This window comes from Lithobates pipiens, unplaced genomic scaffold, assembly GCF_037356315.1.
Source record: "Lithobates pipiens isolate NorthernLeopardFrog02 unplaced genomic scaffold, aLitPip1_a1.2 Scaffold_8, whole genome shotgun sequence".
Lineage (NCBI taxonomy): Eukaryota > Metazoa > Chordata > Amphibia > Anura > Ranidae > Lithobates > Lithobates pipiens.
Window position 1 is genome coordinate 385,086,454 of NW_027507903.1, and position 19,489 is coordinate 385,105,942.

General features: G+C 46.6%; 1 protein-coding gene across 1 annotated transcript in view; it reads right to left on the reverse strand.

The window, feature by feature from the left end:
* The window catches only part of HSPA9 (heat shock protein family A (Hsp70) member 9), a 299,396-nt gene that overhangs the window by 74,179 nt on the left and 205,728 nt on the right, over nt 1-19,489 (reverse strand). Inside the window, exon 10 of the mRNA XM_077473881.1 lies at nt 5,712-5,829. Within this exon, the coding sequence (XP_077330007.1) occupies nt 5,712-5,829 (118 nt within the window). The remainder of the gene's footprint in view (nt 1-5,711; nt 5,830-19,489) is intronic.

Genomic DNA, 19,489 nt, shown 5'->3' on the forward strand with positions numbered 1-19,489 from the left:
ACGTTATCGCAAACGCTTGGTTGCAGTTGTTGCTGCTAAGGGTGGCCCAACCACTTATAAGGTTTAGGGGGCAATCACTTTTTCACACAGGGCCATGATGGTTTGGATTTTTTTTCACCTTTAATAATAAACACCTTCATTTACAAATTGAATTTTGTGTTTACTTGTGTTGTCCTTGACTATTGTTTAAATTGGTTTGATGTTCCGAAACACTTAAGTGTGACAAACATGCAAAGGAACAGGAAATGAGGAAGGGGGCAAACACTTTTTCACACCACTGTATGATCTCTGACTTCCGCTTGGCTGACTATCTGTTCCGATTACTGAACTTTGGCTATGTTTTGACTACTTTTGTTCTTTTTATTATTATTAAACAAGTGCTATTTAACTGTACTTCTGTGTCGGCCTGATTTCATGGTTTATGACAGGCCCAGACCCTGGTTCAAAGCATGTTTTAAGTATCGAAAAAATAGAAAAACCCCCCAAAAAAACAAACACATTTGATCCAGATTGTAATCCACCAAGCTGCCTGTAAATTTTCAACACCCCATTGGAATACAGTTGTACTAAAGTAGCAATCCACACACGTTCCTCATCTGGAAAATCCATGCTGTTTGACCACAACGGTGTAAATCCAGTAATAACCAATATTAAGTGGACTGCCAAACCTTAGAAATCAAATGGAATGTGGGGAAGGTATATCAATTAACCACTTGCATACAAGGCACATTTCCTCTCCCCTCCCCCTTCCTGCCCAGGCCCATTTTTAGCTTTCAGAGCTGTTGCACTCCGACGATTGCGGTCAAACACTGTACTCAAATTCAATTCATCACACAAATAGAGCTTTCTTTCGGTGGTAATCACTTGTTTTTTTATGCTAAACAAATGGGGAAAAAAAAACCTGCAAAATGTTATAACTATGAAACTTTTTATTCAAAATTTTTATATAATATTTCTCCTTCACTGATATGCGCTGGTGAGGCTGCATTGATGGGCACCGATAGGGGACAATGGAGGAGGCACCGATTGGTTGCACTGTTGGTACGGCAACTAAGTGCCCCGATTATCAATGTTGTCCCTTTAACGCAAGCCGGTTATCGGCTCTCTCCTCATGCTGTCAGCGTAAGGAAAGAAAAGCTGATAATCGACTTGTGTTGACATGAGTAATCAGCTGTCATTGGACACAGCTGATTACGTGGTAAAAGGCCACGGTGACTGGCCCTTTACCCTGATCAAACCACAGGGGGTGCATGGGAAGAACGATCACGGGAGGACATCCATGTAGCCCCTCTCAGCAAAGAAAGCCCATGCTGTAGCAGTCATTTGGCTATAGTGCAGGCAGGAAGGGGTTAAAGGGTGGAATACATGGCTAAAGCCAGTAAAGGATTACCATTATAAAGTAAATTAGAGAGTGAAGTCTGTTAAATGAGGATATATGCAAGCCACCACTTTCCCAGCCTGCAAGGTGTTGAAAATATATATACCCAGGGATTTGGAGCCGATAGTCCCCTTGAACATTTGGATATTGTAGATGTTCATATTTAATTCTAGTGGATTTATTCATCCATACCAAATTCCAGAAAATCATACTAACTCTGTTGAAATATTCCTGTGGGATCCCACAAGGTGAATTGTGGAAATAACTGTTGGCGTCCATATCATTTTCAAAAGATTAGTCTGGCCGAGTACAGAAAATGACAACTTATAAACTTTATTGTGAGATCAGAAACTCAAGTAATGGTAACAAATTTTGGGAAATATATTCTTTAGGATGGATAGAAATAGTTGCTCCCAGATACCAAACATTTACATTCACCTTGGGCTGTGACACTACAGGTGGAAGTGGGTCCCGGAGGGGTCTAAGTGAGAGTAATATAAACTCGGGCAGCACAGTGGTGTAGTGGTTAGCACTTTCACCTAGCAGCAATAGGGTCGCTGGTTCAAATCCTGACCACAACACCATTTGCCTGGAGTTTGCATGTTCTCCCTGTGCCTGCGTGGGTTTCCTCCGGGTACTCCGGTTTCTTCCCACACTCCAAAGACATGCTGGTAGGTTAATTAGACTGTCTAAAAAAATAAAGAAATTGTCCTTAATATGTATATGTCAATGTTGAATGTGTTTGTAAGAGTGTCGGGACCTTACGGGGTAAAGGACCGCGCAAAGCCGCAGATGGACTCTGGTGGCAAGAAAGCGCCCTGAGGCAATTCAGTTCGCATAGGTAGAGCTATACAAGTCACTCATTAATAGACTATTGTACTGAACTTCCGCGTATCTAATCTACCAAGTACAGCAACATTGTTGTATGCAAACGTTTAGGAACTCCTGACAATTTCAATGATTGTCATTTATGGAAAAGTAACAGCACACTCTACAGGGACAACTCAATCCATACACCAGGTCCACTCACAGGTGCCAAGGCTCAATGTGTCCCAACATACTCCAATGCAACAATAGTAAGAAGAGCTGGCAATGCTGTAATCCTTGAAGTGTTGTTTATTGCTACATCAGAGTGACAATAAAATAATAAAGCTTATGCGTTTCAGCAAAAGCATTAGTCGTAGCTGGTTTGAAACAGATATGGCAAAGAATATAAATATACACATACGCAAACTCCATTGGCCCATCAGGTTTGTCACAGAAAATTAGCATATTTAATTGATAACACCAATTATTCAAGTGGTTAGTGTCTACACCTGTTTATAGCCAACATGAGAAGGGGGAGAGAAAAAGAAAGGGCAATATAAAAAGTTAGTTTGTTGAGCCAAGAAGAAGTGTGTAGAAAAAAATTCTGCATAAAATAGAGACCTAACTGCTTTAAGGAAAAAATGTATTCCTTAGAGGATGAAAATGCAGACTTATGTTCAAATACATTTTTTTTTTCTATTTTTCCTTCATACCCCTCTCTTTCCTTTCCCTTCTCTTCCTCCTTTCCCCTTCTCTTCCCCTTTAATGGCAGGATCAAAAAGAGAAATCGAGTTTATGGCAGGATCAAAAAAGAAAAATTCAATTTATGGCAAGATCAAAGAAGGGGAATACAATATATGGCAGGATCACAAAAAGAGGGATTGAATTTATGATAGAAACAAAAAGAGGAATTCAATTTATGGCAGGATCAAAAGGAGAGGAATTCAATTTATGGCAGAATAAAAAAAAAAAATCTATTTATGGCAGAATCAGAAGAGATGCAATTTATGGCAGGATAAAAAATAAATAAATAAATAAATAAATAAATAAAAGGGATTGAATTGATAGCAGGATCAAAAAAGAGGGATTCAAATTATGGTAGAATCAAAAAGGAAAAATAATAAATGACACTTCAAGGATTACAGCGTTGCCGGCTCTTCTTACTATTGTCATTTATAAATATTTGAGCGTTTCATTTTGATCTATCAAATAACTGAAGGACATTTTCAGTAGTGAAATTAGGTTTTCTGGATTAACAGAAAATGTGCAATATGCATAAAAAAAATAAATAAATAAAAAAATAAGTTAAACAGGAGCAAAAATCTGGCCACCCAAACAGAAAAATTACATCAATATTTAGTAGCGCCTCCTTTAGTAGAAATAACAGCCTCTAGATGCTTCCTATAGCCTGTAATGAAAGCATCTCCAGTCCAGTTAGGTCTGATGATTGCCGAGCATTGACAGCCCGCTTCAAATCACCCCACAGATGTGCAATGATATTCAGGTCTGGGGACTGGGATGTTCTTGTTCCTCTGCATAAATGCCTGAGTAGATTTTGAGCAGTGTTTTGGGTCGTTGTCTTGGTGAAATATCCAGCCCAGGCATAACTTCAACTTTGTGATTGATTGCTCAACATTATTCTCAAGAATCTGCTGATATTGAATGGAATCCATGCGACCCTCAACTTTAATCAGATTCCCAGTACCTGAACTGGCCACACAGCATGCTGGAACCTCCACCAAATTTTACTGTGGGTACCAAGTGTTTTTCTTGGAATGCTGCGTTCTTTTGCGGCCATGCATAATGCCCCTTGTTACGACCAAATAACTTGATCTTTGGTGCATCAGTCCACAGCACCTTATTCCAAAATGAAGCTGGCTTGTTCAAATGTGCGTCAGGGGTTCCTAAACTTTTGCATACAAGAGATTTTTTTTCCCCTCCATGATTACCTCTGCGCAAACTTCTCAGCCGTTTGTCTCAATAGAGCTGCAAGGGGCTCCATCACTAGAGAACAAAGAGGTGAAAATAGGCACCCTTGTGGGATGGAGAAAATAAATCAGTCTTCCATTTACTCTTATTGAGGCCTTGGGTGACCTATAGAAACCCAACAGTTACAAAAAGTGTCAAAGCCAAAACGCTTAAGCACCTCCTATCTATAGCACCACTCTATGTCTACAGACAGCAGAACGCCATTTGTCCAATTATCAACAAGATTTTGAATATTTAAAAAAGTACATCTTACCTTTACAACAGTTGAAGAATAAACCCAGTTTGCTCCGATAAACCTACTGGCCATAATTTTAGCTCATATTTTCTGTCTGTGCTAGCAGGACGTTAAAAAAGTCCTGCTAGCAGCATCTTTGGAGCGGTGTATACACCGCTGCCGCCCATTGATATCAATGGGGCACTACGGCTAAAACGCTGGCAAAGCACCAAAGGCGCTTTGCAGTGGTTTTTAACCCTTTCTCAGCCGCTAGCTGGGGGGAAAATCACCCCAATAGTGGTCGAATAACGGCACAAATCTGACGCACCTCCTGCCCCAGCGTGAAAGGGGCCTTAAGGCTCTTTACCACGTGATCAGCTGTGACCAATCACAGCAGTAACCAGGAAGTGCCGGTAATCGGCTTTTCTCAGTGCACGCTGACAGGGGGAGACTTGGGGGGGCCCTCTATCAGTGCCGCCCATCTGAACCCAGAAGCGCCTATCTGTGCCCTATATTAGTGCGCAGTGTCCTTAGTGCCCATCAATTCTACATATTAGTGCCACCTCATCAGTGCCAGTCAGTGAAGGAGAAAAGGTACATTTAGGAGATTAAGCCACAGGGGATTTCTAATCTCTGGACCAGTAAAGTGGCTTTACGATGTGTCAGTGTGATAGATAGCTCGCTTTCGGTACAGTGGGACCAGGTGGGGGTCCAGTGTAAGTTCACCTTGCAGATTTTTCTGTAAAGGTGAACTTAACCTTTAATAAGAAGGCCTCTTAAGATAGGCCTTCATAGTGTCCCAGACAATCATGGGAGAAGCTGTATTTAAGGTAATTTCTAAAAGAAAGCCCTTTGTACAGAATCATGGTTAATTATCTGAAGCTAGAATGGGGTGAGTTTCCACATAGCTTGTTTGATCCCAGTAGCAGTGCCCCCAAGGGGAAATGATCTGACATCTCCCAGAAGGAAAACCTCCTAGGGTGGAAGCCACATGCCTCACATCAAGTAAAGTATGCCTTCCAAGTACGCTGATGGACCTTGCAAGTAGTACATTTCCTAGTCTTTAGCATCATGGGAATGATCAATTTAGAGATGCCTTATGCTCCAGGGACCTGAACTTGAAAGGCCATGCTGTTAAGCAAGCCACTGAAGCAGGGAGGCAAACTTGCCATACAATCAGGACTGAACTGTTACTGTGAAAATTCAATTTGGGGTCAAGCAGGACATTTTAAAATGATGCAACTCAATGAGAAGGTGAAACGAAAAGTTGATAAGCACAAAGAAAACATTTGCCAATAAAAATTTAATCTAGCGTCAACTTACTCTGCTGTTCACGTCCAGTTCCTTTATCTTTTGCTGATACATGAACAATTCCATTGGCATCAATATCAAAGGTGACTTCTACCTGAGGTACACCACGAGGTGCAGGTGGAATTCCAACCTAAAAAAAATAAAAAAATAAAAAAACTATAGACAGCATAGTTGATACATTCAGCAGCGTTACTAAACCCAGGACCGTGCATTCACTATATCTGGTCTCCCGCACAACACAGATATGCAATTATTTCCATAAATATAAACCGCAAATCAGCAGTATAACAGTCTTGTAACTTCTATCAGTATCCTGCCAGGCACTGGCTAAAGCTTGTAGGAGTTCTATGCATGCCTCCTGGCTCTGTCTTGACAGTGCTGATTGGCCCTGTACCCATACACCCACCAAAAAATAATAAAATAAAAAGTTAGCACCAAGTTTACATTGTAAAGTGAATTTCAAACCTGATTGTTAGAATGTACAAAAGAACACTGTTTAGAAAGGTGAGGCTACAGTAACTGTTCAACAAGGTACATTTGTCTAACCTGTCAATGTCACTGGTCCCTATATATAGTGTCCAGGCTTTGTCCATCATCCATAGGTTGAAAACAAGTCAATCTAGAGCAGGGGTCTTCAAACTACGGCCCTCCAGTTGTTCAGGAACTACAATTCCCATCATGCCTAGTCATGTCTGTGAATGTCAGAGTTTTACAATGCCTCATGGGATGTGTAGTTCCGCAACAGCTGGAGGGCCGTAGTTTGAGGATCCCTGATCTAGAGCAATACCACCACAAAAAGGGTCTATAGAATCTGGGTTCCATAGGGATGTATCACAGCCCGAGACCTGTATGGCACCTTGTGGCCAACTACATGTGTTGCATCTGGTGCTAAGGTGATCACCCATGAAGGATCCAAAGCTTTAAGCAACATTACAGATTATTCCCATGGTGTGGGGTCCATTAAAGCTCAAGGTTTTCCCCAAGGTTGTCCTAATCTGGATGCATCTTTTATGTTTATATGAGCTTAGCTAGTTTTGTTTTCCAGTCCTGTCTTCTAAAAATGATTTCTCTGACAAGTCCATCGCCTTAAGACTCTGGCAAAAATTGAGGACACCCTGAGTGGGGTAGGGGTGGGCAGATCAGTAACATTTTTGACACTTTTCAATAATCTATATATTTTGTAGCTCTCAGCGTTTCAAATTTTGTATGTCAACCTTGATGTTAACTGTCTACACTTATTTCTTCTAGCACTGCTTTTACCACTTGTGAGTTAATGCTAGATAGTTTCTTCATTTACAAACTGCTGTGAATGAATGTGGCTGAAGCCACTTTAGAATGTGACAGTAGGTTAGCTGAGAGGCTCCTCCACCCACTGTCACAATGGATGGGTCTCAGAGTGATCAGCGCACGACCTGGAACATGTTAAATGATGCACACAAAAAGTGCAACATGTTCCAAAAAAGTTATCTTGGCCTTTAAGTTCTGGGCCTCAAAAAGACTTTATGCTTGTGCAAAGAACGATAAGCTAGTAGTCTTTGGAACAAGTTCGAAAGAGCAGATATCCGACCCTTGATATGCCAGGTCCATTTGCAGAGAAGCCAGGATTTTTCCTGTGGAGAATTTCCTAGGATGAACATTTATTGCCCCCACACAAAAGGGTAGTATGCTTTTTATGTGTAATGGTAAACCTTGCATATATAGTCCAGGCTGAAATTGTTGGCACCCCAGAAATGTTTCCATAAAATCAGGTATTTCTCACAGAAAAGTAAAGTATTGGAGTAACACATGTTTTGCTATACACACGTTTATTACCGGTGTGTATTGGAACACAAATAAAGGGGGGGGAAGAAGCAAATTGGACAAGTCACACAATTCAAAAATGGGCTGGTCAAAATTCTAGGCACCCTTTAAAAATTGTGGATAAATAAGATTGTTTCAAGCATGTGATGCTCCTTTAAAACTCACCTGGGGCAAGTAACAGGTGTGGGCAATATAAAAAAAAAAATCACATCTGAAAGCAGATGAGGAGAGAAGTTCACTTAGACTTTGCATTGTGTTCCACACTAAGCATGGACAACAGAAAGAAAAGAACTGTTAGGACTTGAGAACCAAAATTGTGGAAAAACATCAACAATCTCAAGGTTACAAGTCCATCTCCAGATATCTAGATTTGCCTTTGTCCACAGTGCGCAACATTATCAAGAAGGTTGCAACCCATGGCACTGTAGCCAATTTCTCTGGGCATGGACAGAAGAGAAAAATTGATGAAAGGTTGCAACGCAGGATAGTCCGGATGGTGGATAAGCAGCCCCAAAAAGTTACAAAGAAATCCAAGCTGTCCTGCAGGCTCAGGGAGCAGTGTCAGCACAAACTATCCGTCAACATTTACATGAAAAACGCTATGGCAGGAGACCCAGGAGGACCCCACTGCTTACAGAAAAAAAAAAACAGGATTTTTAAAACAGCTTACCTGCAAAATCCTTTTCTAGGAGCACATCATAGGACACAGAGCCTCATTTACCATGTGGGTTATAGGCCACCTTCAGGTGTTGACACTGGTAAACCCTAAGGAAGTTGACTCCCTATATAACCACTCCTTCCAGGAGCACATCAATTTTTGTAGCCAAGCAATGTACTTACACCCCATAAAAAAAAGAGAGGGGAGGGATCTCTGTGTCCGATGATGTACACCAAGAAAAGGATTTTACAGGTAAGCCGTTTAAAAAAAAAAATAGGATTTTTGTACTCACCGTAAAATCCTTTTCTCTGCAATTCACTGACTGGCACAGCTCCGCTCTAACTAAATGGGTTGTATAGCCTGCCATTAGGAGAATTAGGCAAAATTGTTACACAATACACAGAATTTATAATCCCGCCCCAGGGGGGGTGGACCCTGTGCTATCAACCCTCCTCACTGCTCCCAGCGGCTTCAGTACGTCAACAAGCAGTATAACGTAGAAAAAAGGAGGGATTGGTGCTGTGTCGGTCAGTGAATTACAGAGAAAAGGATTTTACAGCGAGTACAAAAATCCTATTTTCTCTTATATTTACCGAACGACACAGCTCCTCTCTAACTAAATGGGACGTTCCCAAGCAGTGCCAAACGAGGGGTGGGAAAAACAGCATAAAAACTTCATCCACCATGGCAAGTGGGAACTAGTGAAACTAAACCCACAAAAAAAAAAAACAGCAGTGTGTGGAAAAACTCCACCATATAACCGGGCAGCCTCAACAGGAGTTATCCCCAAGACCGCAACACTGCGGAAGTAATGCAGCAGTGCATTAACAAAACAGTACTGCGTTTTTATCGAAAAACCATGAAAAAAAACTCAAATTGCAACTACACAGCCGCCTGCAAAACTTTGTGGCCAAAACAGGCATCAGCCAATGCACTGACGTCTACCTTGTAGAACTTGGTAAAAGTATGGACAGACGACCAGGTCGCCGCCTTACACACCTGAGCGACAGACGCTTGGTGTCGGAAGGCCCAAGATGTTCCAATTGCTCTTGTAGAGTGGGCCGTGACTGGAAAGGGGGGCACCTTTCCCTTCAGGGCGTAGGCTTGTACTACAATCTGTCTGACCCACCTGGAAATGGTGGCCAAAGAGACCGCCATGCCTTTCTTAGGACCAGCCACCGAAACAAACAGTGAGTGACTTCCGAAAGGGGGCTGTGGCAGACAAGTACACCTTCAGAGCCCTAACCACATTGAGAGTGTGAGGGGCCACCTCCTTGGGGTGCTTAGGGCTCAACGATGCTAATTCAATGTCTTCATTGATATGAAAAGCCAAAACCACCTTTAGTAGAAAGGACGGTTGCGGACGCAACACCACCTTATCCCTGTGGATGACCAGATAAGGCGACTTGCATGACAAGGCAGCCAATTCCAAAACCCTCCTGGCCGATGTGATGGCCACTAGAAAGACCCCTTTCTGTGAAAGGGTCAAAAAGGGAATCTCCCTGATGGCGCTTCAGAAGCCGCCGTTTTGAGGACAACACCAGGTTCAAATCCCATGGAGGACGCACAGGAGGGACTACATGTCGCACCCCCTGAACAAAGGTACTCACTAATGAGTGAGAGACCAGTGGTCGCTGGAAAAAGACAGCCAGAGCTGAAGTTTGCCCCTTGATGGTGCTCAATGCCAACTTCCGGTCTACACCTTGCTGAAGAAACAGCAGGATCCTGGATATAGCAAAAGCGCACGGATGCCACCCTTTATCCTCACACATGGAGATATAGGCCTTCCAAGTACAATGGTATCTCTTCCTGGAAGAAGATTTCCGCGTCCTCAACATAGTTGGAATCACCAAGTCTGACAGACCCGGTTCCTCAACACCTGGCTTTCAACAGCCATGGTAAAGCAGGGTGAAAGATTGGACCTTGAGATAGGAGGTCCTCTCGCAACAGCAGTCGCCAGGGAGAGTCTGCCACCAGACGCACTAGGTCTGCTCACCAGGGCCGCTGAGGCCAATCTGGGGCAAACAGGATTACTGGGATCCCCTCGGCTTCCACTCTGGCAACAGTTTTAGTGGAGGAAATGAATGAATGAAATACTTGTATAGCGCACAATGCGAACTGAATTGCCTCTAGGCGCTGTGGCGAGCTTTGATCATCTGCTAAAAGAGGAAGGAAAGGCATAGATCAGCTGGTACAGATCCCATGGAGCCACCAGCGCGTCCCCCCACGGATCTCTGGTCCTGGACACAAATCTTGGTACCTTCCGATTGAGACAGGAGTCGGATAGATCCACATCTGGTGTGCCCCACCGCAGGCACAGCAGCCTGAATATCTCCGGATACAATGCCCATTCTCCTGGGTACAGCATCTATTGACTCAGTCCGCCTGCCAATTTTCCACCACTGGGACGTAAATGGCCAACAGGGCCGATACGTGTCGCTCTGCCCACTGAAGTATGTGAGCGACCCCCAGAGCAGCGGCTGAGCTTGTTCCCCCCTTGGTGATTTATGTATGCCACAGCCGTGGCGTTGTCTGACTGTATCCTGATCAGACGCCCTTGAAGACTCATCAACCATGTGTGGAGGCATAGCCTGATCGCTCAATTCGAGCAGATTGATCGGCAACTTGGATTCTTGCATAAGGGACCGCCTCGAAGGAGGCTACCATGAGCCCCAGCACTCGCATGCAAAAGCAGAGACACGACCACTTGCGGCTCATCAGTAGATTGATGACTCTCAGATCTGCGGTCAATTTGTCTGAGGGGAGAATTTGTCTGAGGCCAAAAGGAAGACCCACAAACTGGAAGTGGGCTTCCCCGACTGCCAAACGCAGACATTTTTGATGACGAGGGCAAATGGGTATATGCAGGTAAGCACCCTGGATGTCCAAGAAAGCCAGGAAGCCCCCTTGATGGAGTGAAGTGACTACTGATTAAACTGATTCCATTCTGAACCTCTGAACTTTTACAAAGTGATTGAGGGCCTTCAAGTCCAAGATTGGACATACCCCTTCCTTCTCGGGAACCACAAAGATTTGAGAAGAACCCCTGGAAGCGTTCCGATTCCAGAACCGGTACAATCACGCCGATTCAGCAAGTCCCGTACCGCCCCTAACAGGGCCTCCCGGTAAACCGGGGACATGGGTATGCTGGAGAGGAAGAATCAGTTTCTCTCTTGGCCGCCAATCTTGTAGCCTGTAGAAATCAGGTCACAGACCCATTGGTCAGATAACCGGGAGGTCCAATGGGCTGCAAACTCCCGAAGGCGACCCCCCCACCCGAGATGTGGGTGGGGGCAGACCTTCATGCGGTAGCACCTTTGTTCACAGGCTTGCGGTTCCAGGGACGCTTCTGACCTTCCGTGGGTGTCCGGTCGGGCTGGGGTAGTTTTGCCAAAGCACCGGGCGGACGAAAAAGCCGCTTGTGAGTGGAAAAGGAGGGCCCTTGCCTGCGGCGTGGCTCCTTCGACTTCCTGGCCTGTGGGAGTAGTGTACTCTTACCACCTGTGGCATTTTTAATAATGTCATCCAACGAGGCTCCAAAGAGCCGGTCGCCAAGGAAGGGAAGATCCGTCAGGGCTCTCCTGGATGCCTGGTCAGCGGACCAGCATTTCAGCCAAGTAAGGCACCTCAGCTAACACGGAGGCCCTGGATAACAGAGGTAGAGTATCCAGGGCTGCGTCACAAATGTACTTAAGGCCATGCACTAGTTGGTCTGCCAACTCCACGCAGACAGGGGAGGCATTCTGCTCTCCCAATTCGCAGTGCAAAAGTTTTGCCCACTCAGTGTCTGCAACACCAGTGCGGATGCCAGTACAGGTCGCACGGCTGACCCCCACAACCCTAAACAAGTAACGAGCCACTGCTTCGGCCTTCCTGTCCGTGGGATCCTTGAATGCAGGAGCCCCCTCAACCGGGATAGTGGTTACTTTATTTAACCTAGATACTGGGGGGTCCACGACCGGAGGAGCCGACCACTTTTTGAGAAGGCTTTCCTCAAAGGGGTAATGCACCGCCATGTTTTTGGGGACTGAAAAGGTCCGTTGCAGGCGACCCCATTCCCTGTGGATTAATTTTTTAAAAATAAGTCAAATATGGGAACACCTTAGGTGAATGTGCTGGCTTGTGGGACCCAAAAGGGACCGGTACATCAGCAGAGGAATCCCTGAATCTTCAGGGTATCACGCACAGCTGTGATAAGTGCTCCAACAAGCACCTTGTCGTGCCCGGACCTGGACGGGGAATCATTCTCACTGTCCGAACGGTCCTGGTCAGCCATGTCTGATAGGTCAGAGCAGGGGTCTCCAGCCGCAGTCTGCATCAGAGCTTTCCCCAGAGGACGGGGGACTCTTACGTGCACCTTTCCTGCCACGTGCCACCTCTATCTTAGCAACATAGGAGTCAAGGAACGCCGTCAGGGTGTCCAGGCGCACTGCACTAACCGCAGTTGACACGGTTGCTATAGCCTGGATTATGGGGGAAGAAACACCAGTTTCTGAAGCCATGCTGACACTATCCTGTCTGCCACCTGCAAGGGTACTTAGGACAGGGAAGGTCCTACCCTCCTGCTGCCGTGTGGGGGTGGGGTGGTGCTTAGCGCTAGACTCACCGCCCTGGGACGTTCTGTGAATGCCAATAGTGCCTGAAGTCCCTAGGATCCCAGATGCAGAGGAGAAAAAGCTGTCAGCAGCAGCTCTAACAGCAGTGCAATGATCTGCAGAACAGCTTCAGCGTTCCACACAGAGCCATCCAGTATCCCTCACACACAGGGAATACAGGAAGTGACAAGAGAAAGCACATTGCAAGCTGTCACAAGAGGCCAGCAGTGAAGAAAGCATTTTGGCTTTCACAAAATGGCTGCCAATATAATCCATAGGAATCCCAGGGAAAAAATGGCTGCTGAAGCTCCCCAGGGAAGCTATAGCTTTCCCAAATCCAAGATGGCCACCGGAACGGCGCAATGAGGTGAAAAGAAGCAAAAAAATAAATAAATAAAAAATACTACCTGCTGACAAACAGACATCCTCCACAAAAACTGCCTTTTTTTGGACCCCCAGACCTGGACCAGGACTGAACAGCAACCGCACAGAGCCCCACAGCAATACACACACCGCCCGCAGTGCATGCAGACACCCCCCTCAGAGGGGAGAAGGAGGGGTGATAGGGACTTGGGAGAGAAGATAAGGAGGCGAGGTGGCCCCAGAATTGACCTCCCAGGCAATGCCCAGCTGCTCCCCCCACAGAAGCAGGGAGAGACGTACTTTCCAGTCCTGAAGAGCTGGGAGACATTCTGTGGTAGCCAACTCCTGCGCAGTTACAGGGAAGGTTACATGCCCAGTATACTGGGATCCAGACATCAGTAGCCCAGTCATATGTATACCCCAGAGCATTAAAGCTCACCGACCACATCTGGAGCATGAGGTATGTCGTGGCCTGCCGAGCCGTAGCTGCGGCCTGCTCACTCAATGGACGGACTGGGGAGACTACAAGGATTTCATTAACCAGCTTGACACCCAGCCGGCAGTTGATAGAAGATCTCAGGATCTCATCTTGCGCAAAAAGCAGCAAACCTGCAGTAAAAATATGGACCGAGAGGCCCGCAGGGTTTCCCAAGTCATTCTCCTTGCTTGGCAAAATAAAAACTGAAGCTGCTAGCAGCAGGAGGAGGGTTGATAGCACAGGGACTGCTCCCGGAGCGGGGTTAAAGTTGCGTATTGTGTAACAATTTTGCCTAGTGCTCCTAATGGCAGGCTATACAACCCATGTAGTTACAGAGAGGAGCTGGTCGGTCGGTGAATATAAGAGAAATACCATTGCCCTAAAACGTGTCCCATACAGTCACATAAACCCAGACGGAAAAATAAATAATTATGTATGTATGATTATTATGTATGAAAAAGAAAAACTATTTTGTAGCCTGACAAAATTAGTTTGCGGACCCATTTGTCAGAAAGTAGGGAGGTCCACAAACCAACAAATGTACTCTTCCCTCCAGTAACATCCTTTACAATGTGGTCCAGAGTGGCTCCAAATTGCTGCTCACCCTGAAATAGTAAATCGGCCAGGGTCGTCTTAGAAGTTTGTTCCGCCGACCAGCACTTAAACTAATGCATCTGCCAAAGAACCACTGCCAACATGAACCATGTAGAAAGGGTCACATCACAAAACGTACTTAAGACCCTTTACTAGCTGGTCTGCGGGTTGCACAGATTGGAGGTACCTGCTTATTACCCAAATGGCAGTGTAATAGCTTAGGCCCCTCAGTAAGTGTGAGACCCTAGGGCTGCGGCCAGCACCGGGCAAAGAGCCGGGCTTCCTATCCTAAAGACCGAGTGATCGACTCCACCATCAGCTTCTATCTTCAGCTTGTTCAGCTATGAAAATGAAAGCTATGAGCTGATTGCTCCAGATTGTTTGCTCTAGCTTTGATAAATTCCCATACAGGTTCAGACAGGTGCTGAGACAGGCTCTGTATGCTGAGCCACTTTTTGCTGCATTTGCATCCACCAGAAAGCTTCACCTATCGAAGTGTGTTCACAGCTCTGAATGCAGACACTCAGTTTCGCATGCATGCATCCCTTCCTGTCTGCACATTAAATTTTTACATTCGACTATGTCCATGCAGCTGCTGCGTCCTAATTGACTTGACTGCCTGCACAGAACAAAAAGTATACCCACGCAGTACACGGCCATCATACTAGGCATAGGCGCATATGCTCCATGTGAACGAGGCCCAATTTTCGTGTGTGATAGCAGGAAAGAGGAGATGTCGGATATGTGAACTTTTTACTTTACTCTCATACTTATGGAGGTGGATGCTTCATCTGCGGCCCCACAGACTCCAAAGCTGAGAAACTAGTAATCAAACTGCTTAGGAAGCACTGAGACCCGAGTGGACAGTTGTTGGCTGTCAGTCTCTGGCTCTCTGCTCTACCCCTACCACCCCCCCAGCGCTCACTGAAACATTGGGCTGTGGAGAGGATGGGAGCAGCCAGCTCAACTGGCTTGTCGGTTGACCTCACAGAGCCGGTCCAGGCTGGGGGAAGATTGCAACCATATGGTCAGGAATCACTCACATGCCTGAACCGGCTCTGTGACATCAGCTGAAAAAAGGAGAAGTACAGCCAAACAAGTAATAAATCTAGGATGTGACCGGTCTCTGCTCCAGTTTGACATTACTTGCAACAATTGATAAATTTCCCCATTTATGGTGTGAACCCCCCATCCAGGGGCCTTTGCCACACCAACCATTTCCTAGTCCGGGGCCTCCCCTGCTGGTCCTGGGGGACTCCCCAGCACCCCCCCTGCTAGTCTGGGGCCTCCCCAGCACCCCCCCTGCTAGCCCAGGGCCCCCCCTGCTAGCCCAGGGCCTCCCCTGCTAGTCAAGGGCCTCCCCTACTAGTCAAGGGCCTCCCCTACTAGTCAAGGGCCTCCCCTACTAGTCAAGGGCCTCCCCTGCTAGTCAAGGGCCTCCCCTGCACCTCCCCATTCCTAGTCCAGGGTCTTCTCTGCACCCCCCATTCCTAGTCCAGGGCCTTCTCTGCACCCCCCAGGCCCCCAAAACCTTTGCCATAACTCCAAGTTTCTAGTTCAGGGCCTTCTGCACACAAACAACTCTGCTTGTCCTAATAAATGCCTTCTAGTTCATCAAAAGGGTCTCCCATGCTGAAGTGTCACTCTGGAATGCCTTTCTATAGTGCTGGCGAGTGGGAGCAACAGTGATTCAGTGCTAGTGCACCTGTGCAGTCTCCCTCCCATTTGGTCCTCTGGTATTTGGCAAACTATGCAGAGGGTGCTGCCTGTCCATTACACTTGATCAGGGGGCAGTGACACCCTTAGAGCAGCGCTTCCCAGTGCGGGTGGGAGTGACTGAACCCCTGGCGTCACCCAGGGCGTGTGCCGCTGCCCCCCCCCCCCCCCACCCAGTTTCACCCCAGGTCAGGACAACCAGAAAATTGAGCGATAGGATGAGGAATCACTTCTGACAATACTAACCTGGCTAAACATTTTAATCTGTTCCTTCACCAAAATGTACAAGCCTTTAGGGTACAGATAGTAAAGAGGGTAGATTGTCCTACCTGCGGTGGTGATCGGTTCTCCCTCCTTTGTAAGGAGGTAGTGTACTGGATATTTAAACTAGACATCCCATATTCCTAGGGGGTTGAACTTGGTATTGATCTTACTATTATGAGATAGCTTGCTTTACTTCCCCTGGGGTTACTACTAGCACTACCTAGACTGGACTCACTACCCAGAGCTCTGTTATTAGAAAACATTGAGTTCTTCTATTTAGTTAACCCTGACCTTCCATATTATTTGCAAGTGCAGAGCTGTTGGGGATTCCTTTTAATAATTTGTAAATTTAGAACATTTTTCACTTTGTTTTTAACCACGATTATAATTTGAGATTTTTTGAATTTTTTTCAGGGAACTGGCTATTATGGACTTTTATGAGAACCCTGTGTGTGGTTTTCCCACATATGTGGATTTCTGCAGCCAGCCACATACACACCTGATATTTACTTACATTTTACACATTGATTGACAGCTGATGTGTTTAATCTTCCCTGCTTGGATTCTCCATCCCCATGATTAAGCTCTGAGGGCGGAGTGAAACGCATTTAAGGCATGGTCTGCCAGGAGTCCAGGCCAAACCTGTCATTTATTCAAATATCAGTGGATCTGCATTGATGTGCGGCTTCATGGGATTTAGCCTTTGCTTAACAGTTTGGAGCCGTCCCTGGCCTGCACTCACAGCAGTGAATACAGGAATGCTTTCCCTTGTAGCCTGAGCGGCACACAATTTTCATTACGATGCCAAAACAGTCTGAGCCTGGGAATAAAGGGGGGGGGGGGATGGTTGGATGTATGACCAAAGAGGATGCTAGGGATCCAAGCTCCCACTATCCTCCAATTTTTCAGCATCTTTTTGCTCCATCCGAGGGTCTTTTCAGCACAGAGTGGTGGCGGACGTCTCCCTGCAGCAGTTGTGCAAACAGCGTTGCCATCTCAAAACTGAGCCAGCACTCAAACGGGCTCCAGCTGCATGTTCCAACGCCTTTTTAGGCCAGAAAGCTAGATACTTTACTCAGAGCTAGACAGAGGCAGATGTAGAGAGGGAGCCTGCTCCTCTGGCTCAGGATCCAGCAAGTGGTATGGCCCCTATCCTTTCAGCGATCAAGCAGAATAAGACCTCTCTGATCACACGGATAGACCAGCTACCTGAGGAATGCAATCTTATCCGGGCAGACCTGCACAAGATACGGTGCCACCTGACATGGCATCCCGGATATCTGCAACAGAAGATCAAGCAGCCCTGCATGCCAACATCCTGGAGAGTCTGCAGTGCAAGGTTCAAAACGCTGTGTCCAATGCGAATGATACCAAAAACCCATTGCGACGCAACAGTGCCCCTTAGCTGGAGATACATAGACTAAGGTGACTACATGCGTATGATTTGGATATGCCTCTTCATACAGATGTACTGCAAACAGGTGCTTGATTGTATCTTTCGAATAACTACTATACAGGTCCCCCTTTTGGTAGACACCTGTATTTTGGGACTGCTAGATGCCTTAGCAAATATAAGAGCTGTTAGCACCCTATTTGGTTTATTACGGTTCTAGGAAAGCAATACTGATTCAATATAAAAGGTTATACTGCTCCCACTCTTACCTCATGGAAAATCGCTAGTAAACTCTGTGGTACCCTTGTACAAATTGACCTACATGTCCAGAGGGTGTCCCAAAAAGTTTTCCAAAGTATGGGATATTTGGGTTTGACTGTTATGACAGCTGCCTAGCTTTCATATTATATGCTTACCTCTGGCATAAGGATACGCTGGATTGGTTCAATGTCCTTTGTTGACCTCCCCCTTCCCTATTCCACCCCATTACTTATAAGATTCTACCTGTGAGGCGGACAGGACTACAATCTCATGTACTCATCCAACTCCAAGTATTGGCACTCTGAGCAAGGTTACCACCATTTAGGCATTGCATTGGATCACAGATATCCTGTTAGTAATGCATTATATCTTGTAATACACGTGAGCCAGAGTGTGCCCAGCTGTTTTGTATCTTTTTATTCAAAAAACAGGAAATAAAGAGAGTGAGAGCTCCGTCTGAGACCTCATCCTTTTATCCCATCCTTCGGGGGTTCTTCCCCTGTACTCACTACAAAGATACCTGTGAGTCCGATGCTCAACCCGCTCATGTCGCCACCAAAAAAAAAAAAGAGCCTCTGAGGCTGTAGCCAACCTGGCCAAATACCGCCACGAGGGTCAGGGCGCGAAGGAGGAAGATGCTGCCGGCCCTGCTCGCACCGCGGAGGAGCTCCCCTCCAGCGACACCACCAAAATGGAAAATAGGCTCCGTAGATGCAACCTCTGGTTCGCGGGTCTCCCAGAGCGATCTGAGGGCGCCGACCCCTCTACTTACCTGGAAAATCTTATCAAAACCTTCGGCAGGGAGTCCTTCTCTTCCACGTTTGTGATAGAGAGGGCCCACCACCTAGCAGCTTGTCCTCCGCTGGCTGGAGCATCCCCACAGACCTTCATCGCAAAGCTGCTCAATTACAGGGACCGAGATACCGTGCTTGGCCTCACCCGAGAACGGGGAAATATAATATACCGGTTGACAACGTACTGGTCGCGGTGTTTCCAGACTTCTCCGCAGAGGTTCAGAGGAAGCAGACGCAATTCACGGAGGCCAAACGCCAGCTGCGCATCCGCCATCTACCATACGCGATGCTGTTCCCTGCTCGGCTCCGGGTGACCCGGGATGGCAAGACCCAATTCTTTGAGGACCCTGCCGCCACCCTGTCATGGCTGGAGCAAGGTGAAGCGGTGAGCCCTGCTCATCGCTGATCACCATCACTCATGCTCCGCGGCCATTTACAGCGGTCATGACCGACTCCGAAGGGCCTGGATCGAGCCTGTTTGCCTGCAACTGTTCCCAGTTTTCACTTGCCGCCCCCCGGGTGTCCCCCTTTTCCCACCGCTCCCCTGAACTGCCTCCCCCGGCGGTGTGGGTATCCCCTGCTCTGGAGAACGCTTTGGTGCTGGAACATGTGACTATCCACCCTTAACTGCCATATACCCGGTGCACTCTGGACCCACTTCACCCGTCACTCCCCTGATAACCCCCCCCTTTTTTTATATACGGCCCCGCGGCTGGCCTGTCTTGGCGGGCTTTGCAGGAGGCAGCGGGCTCAGCCTAAACCGACTTGCACGCGCTAAACACTTCCCGGCAGTTGCAGCGGGATACATCGGAGGAAAATGACCGTGCTACTTCATTTTTGGCATTTGACTTTGCTTCTCCTTGCCCCTGCCCTC